At 36.8% G+C, this 21627-nt stretch overlaps 3 protein-coding genes across 3 annotated transcripts; 2 read left to right on the top strand and 1 right to left on the bottom strand.

The window, feature by feature from the left end:
• Positions 1–1496: 1496 nt before the first annotated feature.
• On the top strand, positions 1497–9324 carry LOC144469800 (uncharacterized). The gene is made up of 27 exons (XM_078180455.1): positions 1497–1704; positions 2679–2739; positions 2873–2937; positions 3012–3055; positions 3133–3198; positions 3270–3383; positions 3460–3580; positions 3652–3776; positions 3873–4079; positions 4147–4245; positions 4304–4412; positions 4476–4663; positions 4738–4954; positions 5044–5132; positions 5219–5380; positions 5449–5610; positions 5682–5879; positions 5963–6107; positions 6174–6434; positions 6502–6635; positions 6707–6976; positions 7062–7277; positions 7357–7446; positions 7522–8122; positions 8203–8375; positions 8453–8674; positions 8761–9324. The coding sequence occupies exons 1-27, from the start codon at positions 1497–1499 to the stop codon at positions 8905–8907; spliced, it is 4494 nt and encodes a 1497-aa protein (XP_078036581.1). The 3' UTR covers positions 8908–9324.
• Positions 9325–9846: 522 nt separating this feature from the next.
• Positions 9847–18536, top strand: LOC144470177 (sialin). The gene is made up of 11 exons (XM_078181063.1): positions 9847–10196; positions 11274–11622; positions 13626–13819; positions 13914–14044; positions 14375–14480; positions 15119–15203; positions 15265–15485; positions 15577–15723; positions 15798–15930; positions 16018–16259; positions 16345–18536. Exons 2-11 carry the CDS (start codon positions 11598–11600, stop codon positions 16561–16563), a joined length of 1503 nt encoding a protein of 500 aa, XP_078037189.1. The 5' UTR covers positions 9847–10196; positions 11274–11597; the 3' UTR covers positions 16564–18536.
• A 160-nt stretch (positions 18537–18696) lies between these two features.
• LOC144469982 (uncharacterized) lies at positions 18697–21349 on the bottom strand. The gene is made up of 5 exons (XM_078180736.1): positions 20971–21349; positions 20034–20822; positions 19469–19906; positions 19348–19410; positions 18697–19109 (listed from the first exon to the last, which is right to left on the bottom strand). Exons 1-5 carry the CDS (start codon positions 21347–21349, stop codon positions 18697–18699), a joined length of 2082 nt encoding a protein of 693 aa, XP_078036862.1.
• Between the last annotated feature and the right edge of the window lie 278 nt (positions 21350–21627).

The following is a 21627-nucleotide window of genomic DNA, read 5'->3' as shown; positions in this document are numbered from 1 at the left end:
AATATGTAATTATTTAGGTCACAACATCTCCAAATTCGTCTTCATGCTCTCGTTTAATTTTTCCATACTCTATATAGACAAATTCCTGTCACACGAGGTGAAGTTTAGAGATTGAAGATATTGGTATCTCATTTCTGCCAAAAAAGTTTGCCCTCATTCTACTTTTTATGAAATGATCTGTGATAATAAGAATTAGTATAACTCGTACTTAAATTCATATCAGAGTCATGATGTCTGCTCTAAACACCTATGATGTACAGCACCCTGTATCTACTTCATGTTAACGAACAATCGAGGCCGAAGAGATTGTTTAAAACTAATAGAAAAGCAACATAGTATGTTGTCCCAGTTATACTATTAGAAATAGTGGCAGCTCTGATTTATAGTTGGTTCTAACGAAGCAAGAGACGCGGGTCAATGTAGCCTATTACGGTTAACGCTTTGTAAAGTAAGTCGCACTCCGGGAATGCGGCCAAAATGATGATTGTCATTTAATAAACTTATTAAGAGGAAACGACGCATCTCTGTATCGGGAATAGCCTCCTAGAAGTAGCTGATAAAAATGAAGGAAGATGCACGATCTGGGTCGGTGTACCATTTGCGTATGCTGTGAATAGGATTTACTGTTGAAGTTGCAACATTGAGTAACAGCTGCAATTTTTCCAGCGACTGCATGCAATCAATTATTGTATCACGTATCTAAAAAATAAGTTATCAATTGTATCTTTAAATGCTACATTTTTTAAATATGCAACTTGACCGAAAGTTAAAAATTTTCTTAAATATTTTTATCGATTATATTAATATATTCTAATTTATTATTTCATTTACATTGACCTAGATTTTTATGGGATTACTTGGCGCCATTTTACCGGCCGGCGTCAAGTTTCCTGAGTGAATGACACTTGTTTCTACTTTTAAAATGCTGAATGCAACTTGTTCACATTATGCACTTTTACAAATGATTAATTCAATCTTCCTAATACAAGAAACGGATATAATTAAGTAAATATGTTTATGATAAAATCGCGTTCAAAGTTATAGATTGTAATCTATTTTATTTCTAACAAATTCGAATCTTAAACCTTCTATGCTCGAGAACTACAGCAATTAAAAGTCACATGATTATTAAAAAGCAACACCTATTAATTTGCAAATAAAAACGCTATCAGTCGCAGAAATAGCTTTTAGCTTGGTAGCTTCTGCAAGAGATCTATTTGAGTCAGTATGGCGAAGAGGGAGGCGGCAAAGAGTCGTTTAGAAAATAGGAAAAATCGCGAAGGAGAAAACGCGTTGAAAAGAAAGGGATCAAAGGGAAGGGATAGGGGATCGAACCTCCAGGCAGTGGGAGGATTGCATCTACATCGTAAAACGGAGGATGATGACCTCCCTTGAGTTACAAAGCATCTGCTAAATAGATGATACACCAGTTGTCATAGGTCTAGTTGCCCTCAGCTTCAGATGAAGGCGAGTTCTCTCTAGGATCACACCGCCGGATGTGGTCGCCACGGTTCTCCATGGGGCGGAAGGCCCTTCAGCTGGCTACTGTGGCCATCATCTTCCAAGTTCTTCTTCTCCAGGTCGATTGCATCAGGACTAAGCTCAGAAAACAGCGTTCGAAGCCGGTGCAAGCTCAACAACCTGCCAATGGACATTACGACTACGAGTACTATGATAACTATGACGACTACGGAGACACGAACGGTGAGTTTTGCTAAAAATTCATCATTAATTCATGGGTCTTTATGTGGAAGAAAAATGGTCTTTATCATACTTTTGGAAACACAAGGCAAATACTGATTTACGTAATTTTTTAATTACATTGTTAAATTGATAGTAATGTATATTTTACTAATTTTTATCTTAAATATGTGAAGATCTATTCATCATCATAAGTGTTTAAATCTTTCGCATATATTCAGGCCCCATCTATAAATATTTGGAGTAGAATAGTTAATAGTTCCTATCACATTGTTCGCAACTGTCTGATATGAATTATAGTACAATAATTAATGTTCCTTGAAATAACAGAATCGTTTTAAGAATTTTCGCATTTGTTTCATGTCTGCCTCTAAATAATGAATTCAATTTCTTTGATCTAAAATTCTGCTTCAAGAACTTATCATCTACAGGACTTTAAATGATAAACTTATTACAAAAATATACTTATTTATATTAAAAAATTATCATAAATGAACGTGAAAGTTACAATTTCATAGATAAAGAATTTAGAAATCACCCTCGCAATCACTTCACCCTTTCGCATTTGTGAGAGAGAGAGAGAGAGAAATTGTGAATAAGAGAAATCATGATTTATTTAGAAAATCTTATTGTATAAAGAATTTTTATTGCTAGCTGTTGTACTAAATACAGAGTAGTTAAAGGAAGGATTAATAATGAACGTAACTAACACCGGAAGTCTTGAATCGGATGCTCTGTTTGGCACTTCGTCTAATGCAATTAATCAATTGTGTTAATTGTTAAAAATGAACAATTGACGTTTTTATCGTAGCCTATTAACTGATAGGTACGCGCACCAATAACAGACGCGCGTTCATGCTTTCCGGTTTGATTTTCTTATAAATTCTAATTATTGCATTTGCTATTGCTGATACATATTCAAACTTTTCGAACTTATTTCATTATCGAATCATACATTTTTACATTTTTGTATTTAGACACTGCACCGATATCTACATCGTTACCTACCACTGCATTTAATCCTACCAACGTGGGTGAGTTTTTAGCTTTGGGATTTCATATTGTTTAAACTAATTTTCAGCTAAAATAGAAACACCAGCACAAGTTCTATTCTTAGATTTTTCATCTTTATGTATTTAACAATTTTCATTGTTGATCTATATGTAGCCAGAGAGGAATTACCAACTTTACCTACAGATCCATCGCTTCCAACAACAACTCGTTATTTTCATCAAGGTACATCAAATATTACTAATATACTCGTTTGTGAATTTGATAAATAATGTAATTTTTTGTTCCGTTTCTTGCAGGATATCCGAGTGAAATTAATGCGACTTCGGACAGGGATAATCCGGTAAAAGCTGAACATAAAAACAAAATAATAAAATATTTTTAATGAATGATATTTATAATAGAATGTTGTTTTGTTAGCCGCCAACAGAAATCTTACCAGGCGAAAGTGGTCTGATCAATTCAGTTGCCATACCAGAACTCAGGGTAAATAATAGAGTATATGCATTGTTAACAATTCCAGAAGCATCGATTTTTTAATTTTACCTGCCAATTAGGGTGAACGAGGCCGGCCAGGTGACGCCGGTCGTCCAGGTGACGCTGGATATCCTGGACAACCCGGAACACCAGGAATTCCAGGTCCTCCAGGACCGCCAGGGTCTATACCTGATGTAAGCATTTGTTAAATAATTGACATGCAAGTTTACTACCTTTGATATGAAGATTAATATCTTTGTACTAATATAGGTATCAATGTACTATCAACAACTGGCTTTATCCCAAGGAAATGAAGATAAAGGGCCTACAGGATTAGCATCACCTTATATACAAACTCAAATGGGCCCTGTTGGTCCACGTGGTCCAGCAGGTATTCCTTCATTCGTAATTTAGAAATAATTGGCGAACGTGAATTTATTAATAACTTCGTATTTGGATTAGGTCCACCTGGATTAGCAGGTCCACAAGGTTTTCAAGGTGTACGAGGTGAGCCTGGAGAACCTGGTGCTACTGGTCCTGCAGGTGCACCAGGCCCTCGAGGATTGCCTGGTTTGTCTGGAAAAGATGTACGTATAAGACACTTCTCATGAAAACATTTTTAATTATGGCACACATTTACCTGTCACTTACACGTGTTCGTCCTCTAAAAACTTCTCGATTAGGGAAACACCGGTGAAGATGGGGAACCCGGTCCTCCTGGATCACCTGGTCCAGTTGGTCCAAGAGGTCTTCCAGGATTGTCCGGGCTTCCAGGAATTAAAGGACATCGCGGTTTTCCCGGATTAGATGGAGCAAAAGGGGAGCAAGGTGTACAAGGAGAGAAAGGCTCTCTCGGAGCACCTGGACCAATGGGTATAATGGGCCCAGTGGTAAATATTATCAAAATTAATTAATTTGTTAAAATTAGAATAAGAAAACATTCGATGTTTATAATAGGGCCCTGCTGGTCCACGTGGCGAACGAGGCAGAGAAGGTCCACCAGGACCTCCAGGAATTAGAGGAGTAGATGGAATTCCAGGTCCTCCAGGACAGCCTGTAAGTTGAATTTGAATTAGTGTCAACTTCAGGAATTAATTTCATAAACTTCTTATAGGGTGCAGTAGGTAAATCTGGCCCACCTGGTTATCCTGGTAGTCCTGGTATGAAAGGTGATCAAGGAGCTCAAGGGCCAAAGGGAAGTCAAGGTTTACAAGGTCCACGAGGTATGAATTCTATCTCCATTAATATTTTGCTTCTGAAGAACTTTATAACTTTATACTGTACAGGAGAAACGGGCCGTCCAGGACAACCTGGTGAATCAGGTCCTCAAGGGCCACAAGGGAAAGACGGAATTCCTGGAGAAAAGGGAAGCACAGGATCGCCAGGATTAGTAGGTACGCCTGGTTTTCCAGGAGCTCGTGGTCAACCTGGAATACCTGGAAATCCTGGCACCCCTGGAATGAAAGGAATGCCCGTAAGTTCTTCTACGTTAGAACCTAAACAATTCCAATTACATCAGCTAAAATGAAGTGTTTCTCTAATTTGTAGGGACTTCCTGGTGAAAGAGGATTTAGAGGAGACAGTGGATCAAAAGGTGACACAGGAGCTCAAGGCCCGCGAGGCTTACCTGGTGCTCCTGGAAATGAAGGCAAAAGGGGAAAACGGGGAATGCGTGGGCCCAGCGGTTCTATGGGACCTTCTGGAGAACGTGGAAATCCTGGTGCACCAGGACCCCCTGGAGTTGATGGACCTATGGGACCGAAAGGTGAAACTTCTTTCAAATATTGAAGTTTTACAGTAATTTATGTATTTAACAGCTAGTCAGAGCTAACAAGGCTACTGTGAATTAATTAGGTCAATCTGGAGACCGCGGATTAGTTGGTCCACCTGGACTGAAGGGTGGTATAGGAGATCCTGGACGTCCTGGACCAGCAGGATTGCAGGTTCTGTATCCAAGCAAATATTATGATCTTCATGGATACTATTATTCATCAATTTTTAATATTAAATAAAATAAAAAATTGTACAGGGTGCACGAGGATCAATGGGTCGCCCTGGTGCCCCTGGGAAACCAGGTAATCCAGGAGATAGAGGAATTCAAGGTGCCGATGGAAAACCCGGTGAACAAGGTCCACCTGGTATACAAGGCGTGCCTGGACTGATAGGTCCTACAGGTGAAAAAGGATACCCGGTACGGAAAGCTGTAGTCTTAATTTTTATGTAGGAGAACTTTCTTTACGTTATATGTTTTTGCAAAAGGGTGAACCAGGTAAGGCTGGAGAACCAGGAAATCCTGGACCACCAGGTCCTAGAGGTGACACAGGTAAGGAAGGAGCTACAGGTTCGCAAGGATCACCTGGCCCATCAGGAGCAGATGGCGAACGAGGTCCTCCAGGTGCTCCTGGTGCTAGAGGATTCCAAGTATGTTCTAAATACGAATTACGCGTGTAAACTAAATAGTGAGATTTCTTAAAATAATTTGATATAATTAGGGTTTTCCAGGAGCAAGTGGTAACCCAGGTACACCGGGTAAAGATGGAGAACCAGGTGTACAAGGACCACCGGGTCCAGCTGGTGCATCTGGTAACAGAGGTGAACGTGGATTTCCTGGTGAGAGGGGACAAGCTGGTGTACCAGGACTTCCTGGTCCTAAAGGAGAACGGGGAACGCAAGGACTCGATGGACCTTTAGTAAGTTCTACCCCACGTTCTTTCAAATTACACCAAACCGAGTACTGAAAGACATCATTTCTGAGAACTGGTGGAATTTTTAGGGATTTCCAGGAGAAAAAGGGGATAGAGGAAATCCTGGTCTTCCAGGATTGATAGGCATACCGGGATTGAGAGGTATTCCAGGAGAATCAGGTCCAAAAGGAGAAAGAGGATCCACTGGCTCACCTGGACCCGAAGGACCACCAGGTTATATTGCAAAAACTAAATTTATCTTGTATAGATATTACTAAATAGTGGAATATTTGTTTCCAGGGCGAATTGGAGAACGCGGACCACAAGGTTTAGTAGGTCCAGCAGGTCCACCAGGGGAACCAGCAGAACGAGGCGACCCTGGTTCACCTGGTTCACCAGGAGAAGTCGGAGCTCCTGGCGCTCCAGGAGATAGAGGACCACAAGGACAGCAAGGATCGTCAGGATTCCCAGGACCTCAAGGACTTATTGGTTTGCCAGGATTGAAAGGCGACCGGGGTTATCCGGGTTCAAAAGGAGATCAAGGAAATTCTGGCCTCCCTGGTAATACTGATAGTATTAAACTTATTAGGATTAACGATTAAATCGACATCTGTCTTTTTGTTCAAAGGTATCCCTGGTGAAGCTGGACCAATAGGTTTGACTGGATTGACGGGAGCTAAAGGAGTGAGAGGCGAACCAGGTCTTAGAGGAGAACCTGGTCCTATGGGACCACCTGGAATACCGGGAGCACTTGGCGCGGCAGTGGGTTTCAACTTAACTTCCGCTTCTTTTTATAAATATTAAACACACTACATAATTCAAAACATTCTCAGGGTCCACCTGGCCCAAGTGGATCGCCAGGCTCTCCTGGATTGCAAGGTATCAAGGGTGCAACTGGAGAAACAGGACGAACTGGAAACACTGGCCCAGTTGGATTCCCAGGATTACCTGGAGTGGATGGAACCAAAGGCGAAAGTGGATCTGAAGGGCCTGCTGGCGCACCTGGCCCACAAGGCCCACAAGGTACTCCTGGCGAAAGAGGTATACCAGGGTTTGCAGGACCTCCAGGGCCAGTTGGTGCTCGTGGATTAAGAGGTCCACCTGTGAGTTACCTACAAATTACACACTTACTTACAACTAATGAACTTGGAGGAAGATTTAAAAAACATGAACTATAAATTATGGTAGGGTGAGACTGGATCACCAGGAAAACCAGGATCAGAAGGTCCATCAGGACCACCTGGATTAATCGGACCAATAGGTCCAACTGGACCTACTGGAGAAGTAGGACCAGAAGGGCCTATTGGTAAACCGGGAATTCCTGGAATATCCGGCCGTCCTGGAGACAAAGGGCCACCTGGCATTTCTGGACCAACAGGATTACCAGGTCCACCAGGTTTACAGGTAAGAGTAACGAAACAATACTGCTTATAGTTCTTTGAAACAGTGTGTTCTCTAAGATTAATATCTTGTCTTTAATTAGGGACCACCTGGTCAAGCAGGACCTGCAGGACCAGCTGGAGAAAGAGGCCCTAAGGGGGAAGCTGGGCCGCAGGGTGTAGAAGGACAACAAGTTAGTTAGATTAATAACTTATTATAATGTATTTTATTGTTTTATGAAAATATTTATAATTTTATTTTATTTTAGGGACTCAGAGGAAAACCTGGACCCATAGGATTAGAAGGACCAAAGGGTGATCGCGGAGAAGAGGGTCAGAAAGGTTCCAAAGGACACAGAGGATTTACTGGTTTGCAAGGTTTACCTGGATCCATTGGTCCAGCAGGAGAAAAAGGACCTCCTGGTCCTCCAGGTCCATCTGGCAAAGATGGAGAACCTGGCATTAGAGGTAGTCCAGGAAGAGACGGTAGTCCTGGACTGATTGGATTAACTGGTAATCCTGGTACGAAAGGACCTCCCGGTGACGAGGGTCGCCACGGATCACCCGGTGTACCTGGTCCCCCAGGACCTCCAGGTCCACCAGGTGAAGTTGGATTAGGATATGATGCTGCTTCCTTAGCTGCTCTTTTATCACAAGGTCAAACTAAAGGACCAGATCCACTACTAGGTGATGAACCACCTAGAATATTTAGTAAAGATATGTCAGAAGAAGAAAGGCGTCAACTCATATTGAAAGCATACAAACATTTAGCTTCATCTTTCAAGAAATTTGTAAAACCAGATGGTGAAAAGAATTCCCCAGCCAAGACGTGCAGAGATCTTTATGTTGCCTATCCAGATAAACCATCAGGTTTGTTCTAATCTTCAGTAGTTATTTCCTTTTATTATATCAATGAACCTTTCATTATGTTGTCAAAATTATGATTTTAGGAGAGTATTGGATAGATCCAAATGAAGGTGATGCTAGAGATGCAATTTTAGTGTATTGCGATGCTAAAAGACGTGCAACATGTTTACTGCCAAACCCAGTACGTTCCCCAGAAATTACGTACATCACTGATCAAATTGAAACTTGGTTAAGTGAAATTGAAAATGGAATAAAGGTTTGTGAAGCACATGTATTTTTTTACATTAAGTTATACAACATGCCACCTGTTAACATTAATTATTCCTTGTACAGATTACTTATAAAACAGACAGTAATCAAGTTGGATTTCTACAATTATTATCAAAAAGTGCATCTCAAAATATAACGTACCACTGTAAAAATAGCGTGGCGTACTTTGATTCTGAACGAAAAACATACAGAAAGGGTATGAAACTGTTATCATGGAATGATGCTGAATTAACACCACGTGGAAATCAACGCCTCAAATATGAAATGATAATGGATGATTGTAAGGTATGTATTCAAGTAAATAATGAATTTTAAATCTTCTTTAATATTATATATGACTAAATTAAATATGTATTACAATTTTTTTATAGTCACGTAGCGAAGAATGGGGCAAAACTATAATCTCATATGAAACTGATAAACCTATAAGGTTGCCAATAATAGATATTGCTCTAAGGGACATTGGGAAACCTGAGCAAAGTTTCTACGTTGAAATTGGTGCTGCTTGTTATGAGTAATAAAATGTATTAAGTACTGTGACACTTTCATTGATAGAACATTTTTATACTTCAACATATGCTGCTCAAAAGATGTAACTCTTTAAATTCAGGCATGTAGTCTATTGTCATAAAATAGTACTACTCCTACTATCTAAAATAAGATTTTTATTGTAATCATAAAATTTAAGCTATTTATGCATCATATTTAATACATTTTTTTTACACTAAAATTGTTATGTCATTACTACCTTGCACACAACAAGTAATATTATGAAATAGTGTAACTTAAACGTAAATGTATATGTAAGAAATATGATGTGCAGTGTAAATACCCAAGTTTGTAAATCCTACTAATATTAAGGGTAGTAATTCTACTTATAATTATAGCACTATAATTTAAATGTAACTGTCATGTTACTAAAAATAAATATAATAATTTTTTCACGCATTATAATACAAGCATTTGAATATACCAAGTTTTAATATTAAAAGTATATCAATTCCAGAATAACGTAACAAGTTTTGCATGTTGTCGAAGATACAAGAGATGAATTCGTCTTTTTTTAAAAGAATTTGTAGATAATTAAAAAAATAAAATTTAAAAAACAACGCCATTACACGTAGTGGTAAAGCGTATAAACTAGAAAACAAAATTACCGACAATTGATTTTGGTGAACAGCTTGAGAGTTTCGCCGCTACTTGTAATGGCGCTATTTTCTTATTCTACGGTGAAAGTGATTCGTGCCGGATTTTTCATTATTTCTTATAACAAAACCAGCAAGGGTCATTATTGTCAGTGCTTAGGGTAATAAATAAACATATTTTGTATAATAAAAAAGTAGGACTCTTAAATATTGTTGTATCTTTCGAATAATCTGTAGCCATTTAATTTTCGTCAAAGAGATTCAAATTGTGTACATATAGCAACATACACACACAACAGGTGCTGATGGAGGGGGAAAAAAGCGCGAGCTGAAGACGAAAAAAGTCGGCAGTTCAGTGAGTGACTGAAATTCAGTCATTTTGTGCGTAGCGTGTGTAGGATTGATCATTTTGTGTGTATCATTTCCTTTTATTTTATATGCGGATGTATCAACATTAGTGAAAGAAAGTTTACAGTTATGTTATTCAGTGTTTCGTTCAACGTATACACACGTGAGCAGATTAAATGAAAGGTGCATAATTTTCTATTGCAACGTCGAGGATCATTTGTACGGCGACTTCCTGTCGATATTGATTTGACACGAGAGCTTAGCCCGTGAATCCTTCCTAGCAATACTCAAAAGACAAGCTGTGTTTGAAAGAGGTTAGTCAGTTTATGAATCATACTTTGATATAAATTCTGTTGGCACAAGTACACATCTTTTTATTCATTCATTTATCAGTTACGATATACAGCGACATGCATGTATACCTTCCTTTGTGCAAATACAATGTAGATATCAGTTTCCAATTATATGTATACATGCAGGCATGTAGTTCATCGAATAGATAAAATATAATGAACTGTGTCTACAACGTTATTCTTATTCTTTTCCTCGACAGGTTTAATAAAAAATAGGTTCTTCTAAAACTAATGTAATGTGAAAAAAATGAATGCGTCCTCTGTTTGGATTTGAGACACTAAAGGATTCTATTGTTTTCTAATCATTCTTGACCTGATTGCGACAATAGATAATCTATGCTTTATGATGTGATGTAAAACGATACTTGCAAAACAGAGTTCTAATATTTCAATTTTAATTTTCAGTAACTAATGCATACTATCGTATGTATCGTTGTAATTTCATGACAAATATGAAAAATCAATAATATTACTACACGCATGAAACATTAAGAGAATCGTTATCGCAAAACTCGAGTAATACGGCATCGATGGTATCAATAATTCCAAACGATAAGCTAATGCATGAATTGCACATTGCAGATTAACTTCATATTTCAATCATTCTAATCATCATCATAGTCTTGTTTGGTAAATAATTAGCTTGTTAGGCATAGCATAACGTGACAGAAACTCGTCATGCACCATTGCCGATACTTTCAACGTCAATATTGTTTCTAGCGTGACACCGAATTTAAAACCGTTTGCGTCACGCCATCCCGCCAGAATTCAAACTTTACCAGTAGAATAAATAGCTCATAAATATTCAATTTATTCATCAAATCGTTGTTATATCGCGAAGAACTATCAAATTAAAAGTAGTCTGGACAAGTGTTGAGCTATATTGTGGATTAAGAGCAAGTAGTGTTTGAATATTTTCTTTCTATAATCATTTGTATACATATATCTTGACTAATATTGCGTAAGCGCGTGTAACTCAAACATCATTGAGGATTAAATATAGATTTCTGATACAGTGGCGTCTCGTCTCTTTTTCAGCATTCTTGCAGCTTATATATCAAACTATACTGGACTCTGATGACGACAGGGCATCGCCGACTAGACGGAAAATGAGATAAAATCGCGACGATTATTATCAACCACTACGAAAGTATGACGTAATACAATCGTCGATTTGTGCACTAGCTCGATCGTATTCCGAACTGCATTCTCTTGTAACTCCGGAGTGTTTGTAGCTTGTTACGAGTTGTTAACAAGCATCAGTTTCGAGCGAAGCGTCTGTTTCATGTTCGTAGAATTAAAACGCAGTCCCACGGTCATAGAAATTCGTAACGTGCGGTTCTGCACGTCGCTTGAGACAACATGGCTCTCTTCCGGAAGGTCAATGGTAAGTAACTATTTTATAACTTCACGATAGCCGAAGGTTATAGCATTCTTTCGCATAACGTGCTGAATCGAAATTCAGCTTTGGTTAAGAGATATTTTACACTGAATCATGCTGCCCTTGAGCCGCATATCGGTCGTTTCCGATGTAAAGTTTCCGTCGCCTGTTGACAATTCGAATTCGCCTTTGCGCGCGGATTCTTTCTTGGATTCTGCTGCTAGTATGAATCAGCTTTCAAGGCCGCTTTGAAATAATTACTCGTAAATTACGATTACGATAGTGATTGATAACAGTGTTATTTGATATCAAAATTTATTTCGCAAATATTTTCACTTCATAGGCAACATTATCGTATATCATTTTGTGGGAATTTTATATTTTCTACATACGCATCATTAAAGTTTTTAATCAGTTTTGTTTTCTTAAATTACGGTTTGTATGTCGGATAAACGGGAAAAATTTCATCGTGGAAAAATGACGTCAATAAACGCATCGTCGACAAACGGGCGATTACATGATTGAAACTGATTCGAAAGGTTCTAAAGGTCTTCTGCAGTTTATTTGTCCCGTATTTATATGTCGAGCGTACCATTTTTTTACTTTAGGAACGTCAATTGCAGTCGTATTGACCATGCCATAACTTTGATTGCCCTCGTTTTATGTTTTGGTTCACTACCGATCCTTTGAATAGTCGTATCGATGTAAGTGGTACTTGATTAAGTTCAATATAGATGCTATTGTGATATTTAATCATGATGTTGATTAAGAAATGCAACCCAAATTATTGTATTTAATTTGATAGTCAATCGAACAAATATATTTACCTAACCATTGTATCCCTCAATGTTTTGTTCAAATTTTAGACTTTTCGTAATCTGTTTGCAATTTAAAGTTATTATTTTATTCATTTACCTCAATTTAGTAATTTATAACTTGAAAAAATTGGTCACCTAGATTTTTTTATCTCATCGATTAATTTGCGCTACTGGTATAGAAGATGTGTGCGGTGTCTGTTTAATTTCCTCTTCTAATGTTAACACAGATTACCGCAGAGATTGCTGCTATTGATAAGAATAAAGATGATGAAAGTCCAATCCATTACAAATTCTTAGGAACTTAACGCGAAACTTTGCGAATACTTTGCTAATGGGAAATGCAAAATTCCTACATCGAAACATTTTAATTCCGATTATAGATATTGCTCGTCTTCACGACAACAATATTTTTGTGAAATTAAGAGGGATTACAATTAAGTCTTCTGAGCTTAAATTTCATAATTCGTGCCGACTTGCTAGATCTTTAAATGACTGATCGATACCGATTAAGATTAAGTTCGATCTCGTCAAAGAGCATTTATAGATAAACGGTGTTAAAACAAGTGTCTACAAGTGCATCTTCAGTTTGTTTGTTGTAGGAGCGATTACAGAAATATTACTTTTTAGGCTCGTTAAAAACGGTTTATCATTATCAGACCGGTTCTCTATAAGTAAATATCTATTAGCTCTTGTTGCATTCTCCTGCGTGTATCTACAAGATAACAGGCGGTTGAACGCGCTTCTGTCGTAACCAGTTTCATAACAATCGCGTGAATTATTATGTAGATATAATTGCTTCAATAAACAGTCTTGGCAAGTATAAAACTCTAAGGAATACGCGTTTCAAACTGTTTGTGGTCTGTGGACATGGATAAGAAAAAAAATTCCCGTACATTATGTTCTATAGCTAGGACTACTTATTTAAAATGGAAACGTAATCGATAAGAATGGATAATTGTAATTTTAAACAGTTATTTATATCACATTTTACTTAACAACATTTTTCGAAATTCTGTACAATGGAAGATGTAGTCATCTATTGAAAAAGTCAACTAATTGTTCAAGGAAAGTTCCGAATGGAAAAATTTTATACATGAAACTGGATTTAATTAACATGTGGTAGAATATTAAATACTGATAAATAATTAATGTTTCAATGATTCTATTAGCACTCATGTATGAATATTACAGAAAAGATACCCAAAAGAGCAATACTAGGGTCAATGATGTTCCTAGCATGTATGTTCTCGTACATGATACGCACAAATTTATCAATTACTATAGTTGCTATGGTAAATACAACTCGTAAGGATGGAGGAGTTGGTCCAGCCTGTAGCTCTCATTCGTTAGTTAATGCTACTCACAACGCTTCAGAACTCAAAGATGTGAGTAATATTGTTTTTTCAAGATTAAACGGACAGACCTACAATATTTGAGGAAATATTTTACCGTGATTAATAATTCCGATAATAATTTTAGTACGGTGAAAGATACGATTGGAACCAACATATACAAGGTCTATTGCTGTCTGGATATTTTTATGGAGTACTCCCAGCGAGTGTTCCTGCTGGTCTTCTAGCTGAAAAATACGGCGGTTCCAAAGTAGTTGCGTGAGTGTAATATTGTTTAATTTCTATTTTTAATGAAGTAATTATCGGGGTCACTGTTTGGGCAAAATGGTAAACATTAAAATGAATCAAATTTTATATATGGTCCTGATAATTATAACATCCACAGCCGTGGTCGTAAAAATAGTAATACATATAGATTATTATTCTATATATTATACAAAACAAGTCGCACACTGTACCAAAGTAATGTAGTTAAAAATATTTGTATTGTCAAATAGTGATGTAATTTGAACGGCCACTGTTGTACAATTGCTATTACCTCTGCACACGTCACACGTTTACCAATTATTGAACTGTATGCTAATATAGATTTGCGACACTAATACCTGCCGTATTAAACCTATTGATGCCTTGGGCTTCTGGTCTTCATTATGGTTTTGTGTTTGTACTCCGTTTTATGATGGGCTTCTTTGGAGTAAGTTTTCTACCACACAGTATTTTTTTATCAATTATTTTCTAAACCTAAATGTAATATTGATTTTCTTTGGCTCGTTTTAAAGCATGAAATCTCCACTTTCACATCTTTTAATTGCTTTCTCTTGTAGGATAGATCGAGTGAAAGTATTTCTCGTAAAAATTGTACTAATTCAAAAAACTGTGCAAACTCTGAACAATTTTTTATTTTGGTGAAATCACTGTTTTACAACTACGTAAAGCTTGTACGATTCATTGTTGCCGGTTTATTGCGTTCCGAATGTACGTATGCTGATAGTATTAGAGTAACACAAGGTGAACCAAAAATTCATGGTCAATATTTAAAGTACAGTAAGACAATAGCAAACAATCGTACGTTGCAGTTTTTAGCCTGTAATAAAGAGGAGATCTTTATCTTCAAAACTATGATGGTTTGATTATCAAAAGACATGTTTTTAGCTTTGTAGAAATTTTTAAAATGAGTCAACGGAGTCAAACATTTCATTTATACATAATACTGTTCACATATAGTAAGGGATTAATAAAAAATGGATAAAAGTGATGCATGTCACTTCAAGTACATTAACAAATTGTTGAAGTACTCATCTACTTGCTCATTAAAATAGAATATATTCTTAGGGAGCTGTCTATCCTGCCCTTCACGCGATGATCGCAAGATGGGTTCCTCCAAGTGAAAAGGGCATGTTTGTGTGGACAATGCAAGGTAAACACTTGTGAAATTTTACATTAAAAAAACAACTATTGAAAATTAAACATATTTTCAGGTGGTCCATTTGGAACTGTAGTTACGTTTGCTTTATGCGGACAAATAATCAGTGCTTTTGGTTGGAAAGCAGCTTATTACTTCACAAGCGGTCTTATACTTATTTTCTATGCTTTATGGATGTTCCTAATATACGACACACCGGATATTCATCCAGGAATCACAGAAAAAGAGAAAAGTTATATTAGAGAGCAGATAGGAACAACAGTCTCTAAACAGAAAGTAAATATTGCCATAGAGTATAATACTTTAATGAATTGGTGGTATAAATTAGTCTCATAATATTTATTTTATTAATGTCGTAAAATTGTAGTCACAATTGCCAATGAAATCAGCTCTAACTTCCGGACCTTTCTTGGTTTTGTTGTGGGCCCACTTTGCTAACATGTGGGGAATCTATTTCATAGCCACTAATGGACCTAAATACACGTTAGAAGTTCTCGGATTCGACATGAAATCGGTATGATTTCATTTATTATAAATAGAGTTAGTTGTTCGACGGATAAAATGTTTAAATTTATATGTGTTCTCTAGGGAGGAACACTTACAGGACTACCATACATAGCTAGACTCGGTGCTGGAGTATTGTTTGCTGCAGCCGGAGATTATGTACGAAGAAAGAAGATTTTATCTTTAGGATGGATTCGAAAAATATTTATGATTTTCTGTAAGTGAATTTTAATAACAGTTTTTGATAATAACGAAAATGAGAAATAAAAAACAGTGTTTTATAAATTATTATATTTTCTAACAGCGCATATGGGCCCAGCGATTGCTTTAATTGTAATGACGTATGCTGGCTGCGACGCAGTAACCGCAATTGTAATGCTGATTGTGGCATTATCGTTCAATGGGGCTGCGTGTCAGACTAGTTTGCAGAATCATCAAGATTTGGCGCCGAATTACGCTGGTTCTTTGTACGGAATTATGAACACTTTTGGCAGCTTCCCTGGATTTATTATTCCGCCAATTATTGGAGCGCTGACAAATGAAAGGGTACGTAATATAACTAATATAGAATACTTACTATAGTATTATATGGAGTACCCTTTGGTTTAGTTCACAGTTTCATTTGTTGCAGAACGGAATAGAAGAATGGCGCGTGATGTTCTGGATCTCGGCTGCAGTATTTACATCTGCGACAATATTGTTCTGGTTATTTGGTTCAGCTGAAATACAACCATGGAATGATGTGAATGAGCAGAAAGTGGTCACACCCTCTGACGAAGAGAAACAGATGACTGAGATACCTATAAAGGAGGTAGCAACGGAAGACGAAAGCGAGAATGAACGATTATAACTTTAACAATTATTTAAGAACCAAAAAATCGTAATAGGCGTTGGATAGGAATTAAAAATCTACTACTTAAACGCAGCAGCTTTTTTTGAGGACCGTCGACCAATGTTTTTTACTATGCCACTACATGCAAAACAAACGAGAATCAATTTTATAAATCGCACATATAACTGGTAAGCTATTTTTGAGACAATTATATGATATTCATTTTTATGTATTCAGTAAACTTGGGATTAATCTCGTACATTCATTAATCCTGAAGATGGTCTGAAACACGTACAAAAATCAGTGTTTTATAGGGTAGATCGTATAAATGTTAAGCAAATGAATAGAAAACAAAAATAGTATATAAAATTTAACTAGGACAGGTGTGTGTAATGCATTTTGCCCTGAAGCATTTTGTATTTCCCATGTAGGAAATGCTACGAGGCAAATAATATCAGAAGAAAGAGGAGTCTTGTCAGTTTGGCGTTAACAGTGTCAAAGGAGTGTCTATTTAACTCTCTTTTTCTCTCTCTCTCTCTGTATTTAAAATGTCTTGGATAGGAGTCACTTTCAGAGTCAGGACAGTAAATCAGGAGGCATTTTGTGCCCATACCTGTACTAAGTTTTTGTTACTACCAATTTAATGTTGCTATGTGGTATTAAGAATAGAACATAAATTTATCCTTTAAAAATCTGTTTAGAGACAAAGCTTACAATTGTGTACAGCTTGTATTAGTTTTTATACAACTCCTCAGTTAAAAAACTACATGCACTTATTAAATTCTCAAATTATTTTAAATTTGTAGGAAGTGTATGTAGATTATATGACTGACCATACATTCAGGTTTCCATATGAACTATTTCTCGCATTTCTACGTGGGATTTTTGAAACATGTACCGAGAATACAATATATATTTTTGAGATCGGTATTAAACAGTTTTGTACTTTTACATTTTCAATAACAAATGAAATGCAATAATAAGAAGTCAATCATTCTTTTTGGAACGTAACATTTGATATACTCATAAATCTGTATTATATCTTACATTGTAAATAAGCGTTTGTGAATCAACGATTATTATCCAGTAAAAAAACAATTACTACAACGTCCATTAATTTCGATGGTTATTTAAATTCTCTAGATAGTGACCGTAGTTACAAATGCCGACAAATTATTCTCAATCAATCAACGAACTGTTGAAAAGGTTTAAAAGGTATAAATATCGTTACGAATAACATAAGAATAATTAAATTTACTTGTTTAAGAAAATGTGTTTGTACAAGAATGAAATATTCTGCAAATGTTTATTCGACAATTTAGAAGCGATAATATATACTGAGAGACGAAAGAAAAATACTCTTATCCGCCTTTCTTGATTTTGTGCCAAATTGTGCGGCGTACGTTTAAGTAGAAGCAATGTAGGTCACGGTAGCTTGACGTCAGAAATGTCGCAGCACTGCCAATAAATTATTTGTTATGCCTTCGGGTTCTAAGTGCGTGAACACTATGCTGTTCACATTCAGCTCGAACTCTGAATTCATTAATATAATGAGACACAGAATAATTTATTGCAACATTCATTGTTCATTTAACTCTATTAAATAAATATTCTCGAACCTACAAAGAGTACAGTGACCGTGCTTGTACTTCGTCGAGATACTTAGAATTTATATCATAAATCATTATTGTACAATGTTGTTTTATTTATAAGTTCTTTATAAATTGCAACTAAGACGCGAAGAGTGAAAGTCATGTTTACATTGTGATATGTATCAACTGTTTTATAAATACACATGTGATACATAACGTTGAGATGCATTTATCTCTTCTTAGCTTTTAGCACGTTCACTGTTGCACCAACATTGTTTGCACATTCATTTATGGCATCACTGTGTTGTGCATTAGTATGATTTCAGAATATTACTATACAGTGTTTCCCGTTTTTTAATATTATTATAAGAAGAATGTTTCATTTAACCATGTTCTTGACAAATATCTTAATTAAATTTGTGTACATTGCATGAAGACCCATAGTATATGCAGTCTCAGTCTCACAAACTAAACTCCTTTGATTTCCTGCGACTTTTAGAATTCAAATTAATCAGTCAATGTGTTCAGCGTTTAAGATCAAGCAAATAATTTATTTGAATCAGCTCTGATTGCTCGACGTGTGCGAGAGACATATGGGAATGATTTTGAAGTTGTCATTCGATTTAATGTTTTGGTTGTAGATATTCGACGTAGGTAAGTGCAATCTCGAAAGTGGCTTGCAGGTCTGCTCTAGGCAGCAGGTGTCTATGCTACTGCTGCTTCTGTTAACGCATGCTTTGCACGAAGAAACCACGCACGCGACATTCTTCTTTTTATACATATTACAGCTACTGATATCCTCTAGGGAGGAAGTTATGCAGTTCTCTTGACTGCAGAATGTGTTCTTCAGTATTTCCAAAGCGTTCACTGTTTCTGACGGTACAAATTTTGGACGGGCAGAAGGGTATTGGTAACAACATGCAGAATTTGCATGGTTTAATGAACTCGTTCGACCTGCATTACTGTGGGTTCCTAGAAAATATAATAGGATGTAATTATTATTACAAGGAAAAATATGTTTTTAATTATTGTATTCCATACAAAAATTATACTATTTCAATAACAATTTTTGAAAATTTCAGGAAAGAATGTTGAAGAGGGACAAAGGAACAGTTTCTATGGTACGGGGTAAGTTTCTAAATTCGGTCTTTGTATTAAAATTCAATTTAGATTACAAGTATAATATAAATGTAAAGAATTAGATTTTTACCATCAATTGATACCGGCTTCATCAAGGTCGCATCGTTGACGTAGGACCACTCGTTAACAGATTCTGAAATAAAATTGTATATTCATATAATTTTTAGATTATCCTACCATTGAACGCCTACCTTGTGGCATGATGTCAGGCTCTGGAAACACGTCCATAGTCTCTCCCGAGTCTCTAGAAGACTGCATTGAAGTGCTTAACATATATTTCATTGGTGGGAAGATCTTCTTCACCGGTGGAGGAGGAGGAGGAGGAAGTGTTTGACTCTTCTCTTTCTCTGAAAGAGTAGTAACAATATAGCAGGGTTTATAAGCAAGTAGTATATCCTGCGTGCGAAGCATTTTCGGTTGGTCCTGTGGAACGTCTTCTTCTACTGCACAGTATTGGCAGACCGACGGTCGTCTGCAAATGGAGCACACGACCTCTTTGTCCTTGATCTTTTGGACCTCGTCGACTCCGCCTATGACTGTCTGAGTGGCAATCGTTTCCGTTTCCGCTTTCGACATCGAATCTAGGATCTTCTTTTTTCTTGCTGCCAGTACACCGTCCAAAGGTTTCGCTAATCAAAATTGTTTCATCAATTTTTAAAAGTTGATCACGTTTCGAACACGTTTTGTAATTTATATTGTAGTTTATGTTTAAGTAGTATAAGGTTGAGAAAGAAATCTATAGAAATGAGTACTAACGTTGCAATTCGGTGTGAAGTTCCTCGAGCTTTTCAATTATATTCATCGTTCTCCGGAGGACAATGGGCATAATGCATTTAACTGCTTCTAGTGCGTTTGCAGAAACAATTTGACAAACCGATTCTAATAAATCGTCTATTAATGGTGGCACAACCATCGTCGCCTCCATAGGATCGACAACAATACCGTGCCTCAATTTTCGCAAAATATCCTGCTCTTTTTCACCGCTTAATTTATACGTCACTATGGTTTGCATAGTCTCATCTTTCATAGGGAATCTGATCATCTTCGTACAATTATCAATGATTTCATTCATCATTTCATCTACGACTGCTATGGCGTCGATTCCTTTGGACAGCCAGTCCTCCAAATAATCGGAAATCAAGTTCTTCGTCTCTAAATAGTTCGACAAGAGCTTACTATTCGAATATTTTGGCTCGCAAGTTAAATCCGTTTGCGTTTCTGAGTCGATTATCATCATGTCCGTGTGATTGTTGTATTTAATCATAGTTTGTTCTTCTTTATCAGAAGTTTCGATATCATGGAGTCTCGGATCAAGGATCCAAAGTGCTCGTGCTAAAACAAATTGCAAAATATCGGGGACCACCATGTTCGCTGTTTCGTTATCGGAAAAGTCGGTCGTGAATTCTTCGAGCTCTTCTTCCGTTATCTTCTTCGTAGATAGCTCTTCTGCTACATCCTCCAGTTGTGCGTCGGGAGGAAAGCTAATTATAGTCTGCGCCGCCATAGTTGTCTTCATTATCGGCATCGGCACTTCTTGCATCGTTACTGCAAATATTAATTTTTGAAACGGACATAATATTTATTTATAAATGATACTGCATGCTAAGATGTCTTTTTTTCAGTTAATGGTTTCTTCCGGAAGTAATTATTTTGCAAGTTGTCTTAAATAATAATATGATTGTAAAGAACATACTCATAATGTCCCTGTAATATTCTAATGGCGGATAAGGCGAGGCCATGTACAAGGTTTGAGTAGCTTCGTCCTTGTATTCTTGGGAAATGCTAACGTCCGCAACACCTTGCAAGTATGTTTGATTTGCTTCATCCTGTCTAGGCACGAACAAGTCAATACTCATAGGTGGCTTCAAGTCAGTCATTTTATAGTCTGATTCTGTATCGAAAAAGTGGATCTGACTGAAGTCTCTTCTGTATATGATCTTATCTTCGACGTCTAATGGCACGTCCGGTGACGACGACAAGATCGCTGACTGAGAGATCTCTCGGATCATTGCATCCTCCTCCGGAGTCACGGTGATTTGGGTTTGCACCCATACTTCGTCTTCTGATGTCATCTTAAATGTAGAGCGTATTGATATTTGTTAAATCATAATTAATGAAAAGTCTGATAAGATCTTTATCTTCTTTCGAGTATAGTAAAACCAACTTCGGTAAACTACTTTGCAAACATTATATATATATAAAAATTTAAACTTTTCTCGTATAAGATGATTTTACATAGTCTGTTGAACATAATTATATATATTTTCATGACATTATAAATATTCAAATATGATCAAATAATATTTCAAGCGAACAATGGCATCGCCAGTTTCCCCCAATTTTTCAAAAA

This window comes from Augochlora pura, chromosome 5, assembly GCF_028453695.1.
Source record: "Augochlora pura isolate Apur16 chromosome 5, APUR_v2.2.1, whole genome shotgun sequence".
NCBI classification, from domain to species: domain Eukaryota; kingdom Metazoa; phylum Arthropoda; class Insecta; order Hymenoptera; family Halictidae; genus Augochlora; species Augochlora pura.
This window is presented reverse-complemented; position numbering and strand designations above follow the sequence as displayed.

Excerpts from the sequence above, each read along its gene's own strand:
- LOC144470177 (XM_078181063.1), top strand. The coding sequence starts at position 11,598 with ATGGCTCTCTTCCGGAAGGTCAATG. Across the intron at positions 15,204-15,264 it reads GTTTGTGTGGACAATGCAAG|GTGGTCCATTTGGAACTGTA; the intron begins GTAAACACTTGT and ends ACATATTTTCAG. Across the intron at positions 15,931-16,017 it reads AAAAATATTTATGATTTTCT|CGCATATGGGCCCAGCGATT; the intron begins GTAAGTGAATTT and ends ATTTTCTAACAG.
- LOC144469982 (XM_078180736.1), bottom strand. The coding sequence starts at position 21,349 with ATGACATCAGAAGACGAAGTATGGGTGCAAACCCAAATCACCGTGACT. Across the intron at positions 19,907-20,033 it reads ACTTCACACCGAATTGCAAC|CGAAACCTTTGGACGGTGTA; the intron begins GTTAGTACTCAT and ends AATTTTGATTAG. Across the intron at positions 19,110-19,347 it reads GAAGCCGGTATCAATTGATG|GAACCCACAGTAATGCAGGT; the intron begins GTAAAAATCTAA and ends TATATTTTCTAG.
- LOC144469800 (XM_078180455.1), top strand. The coding sequence starts at position 1,497 with ATGTGGTCGCCACGGTTCTCCATGGGGCGGAAGGCCCTTCAGCTGGCT. Across the intron at positions 2,740-2,872 it reads AATCCTACCAACGTGGGTGA|AGAGGAATTACCAACTTTAC; the intron begins GTTTTTAGCTTT and ends ATATGTAGCCAG. Across the intron at positions 6,108-6,173 it reads TGGACCCGAAGGACCACCAG|GGCGAATTGGAGAACGCGGA; the intron begins GTTATATTGCAA and ends ATTTGTTTCCAG.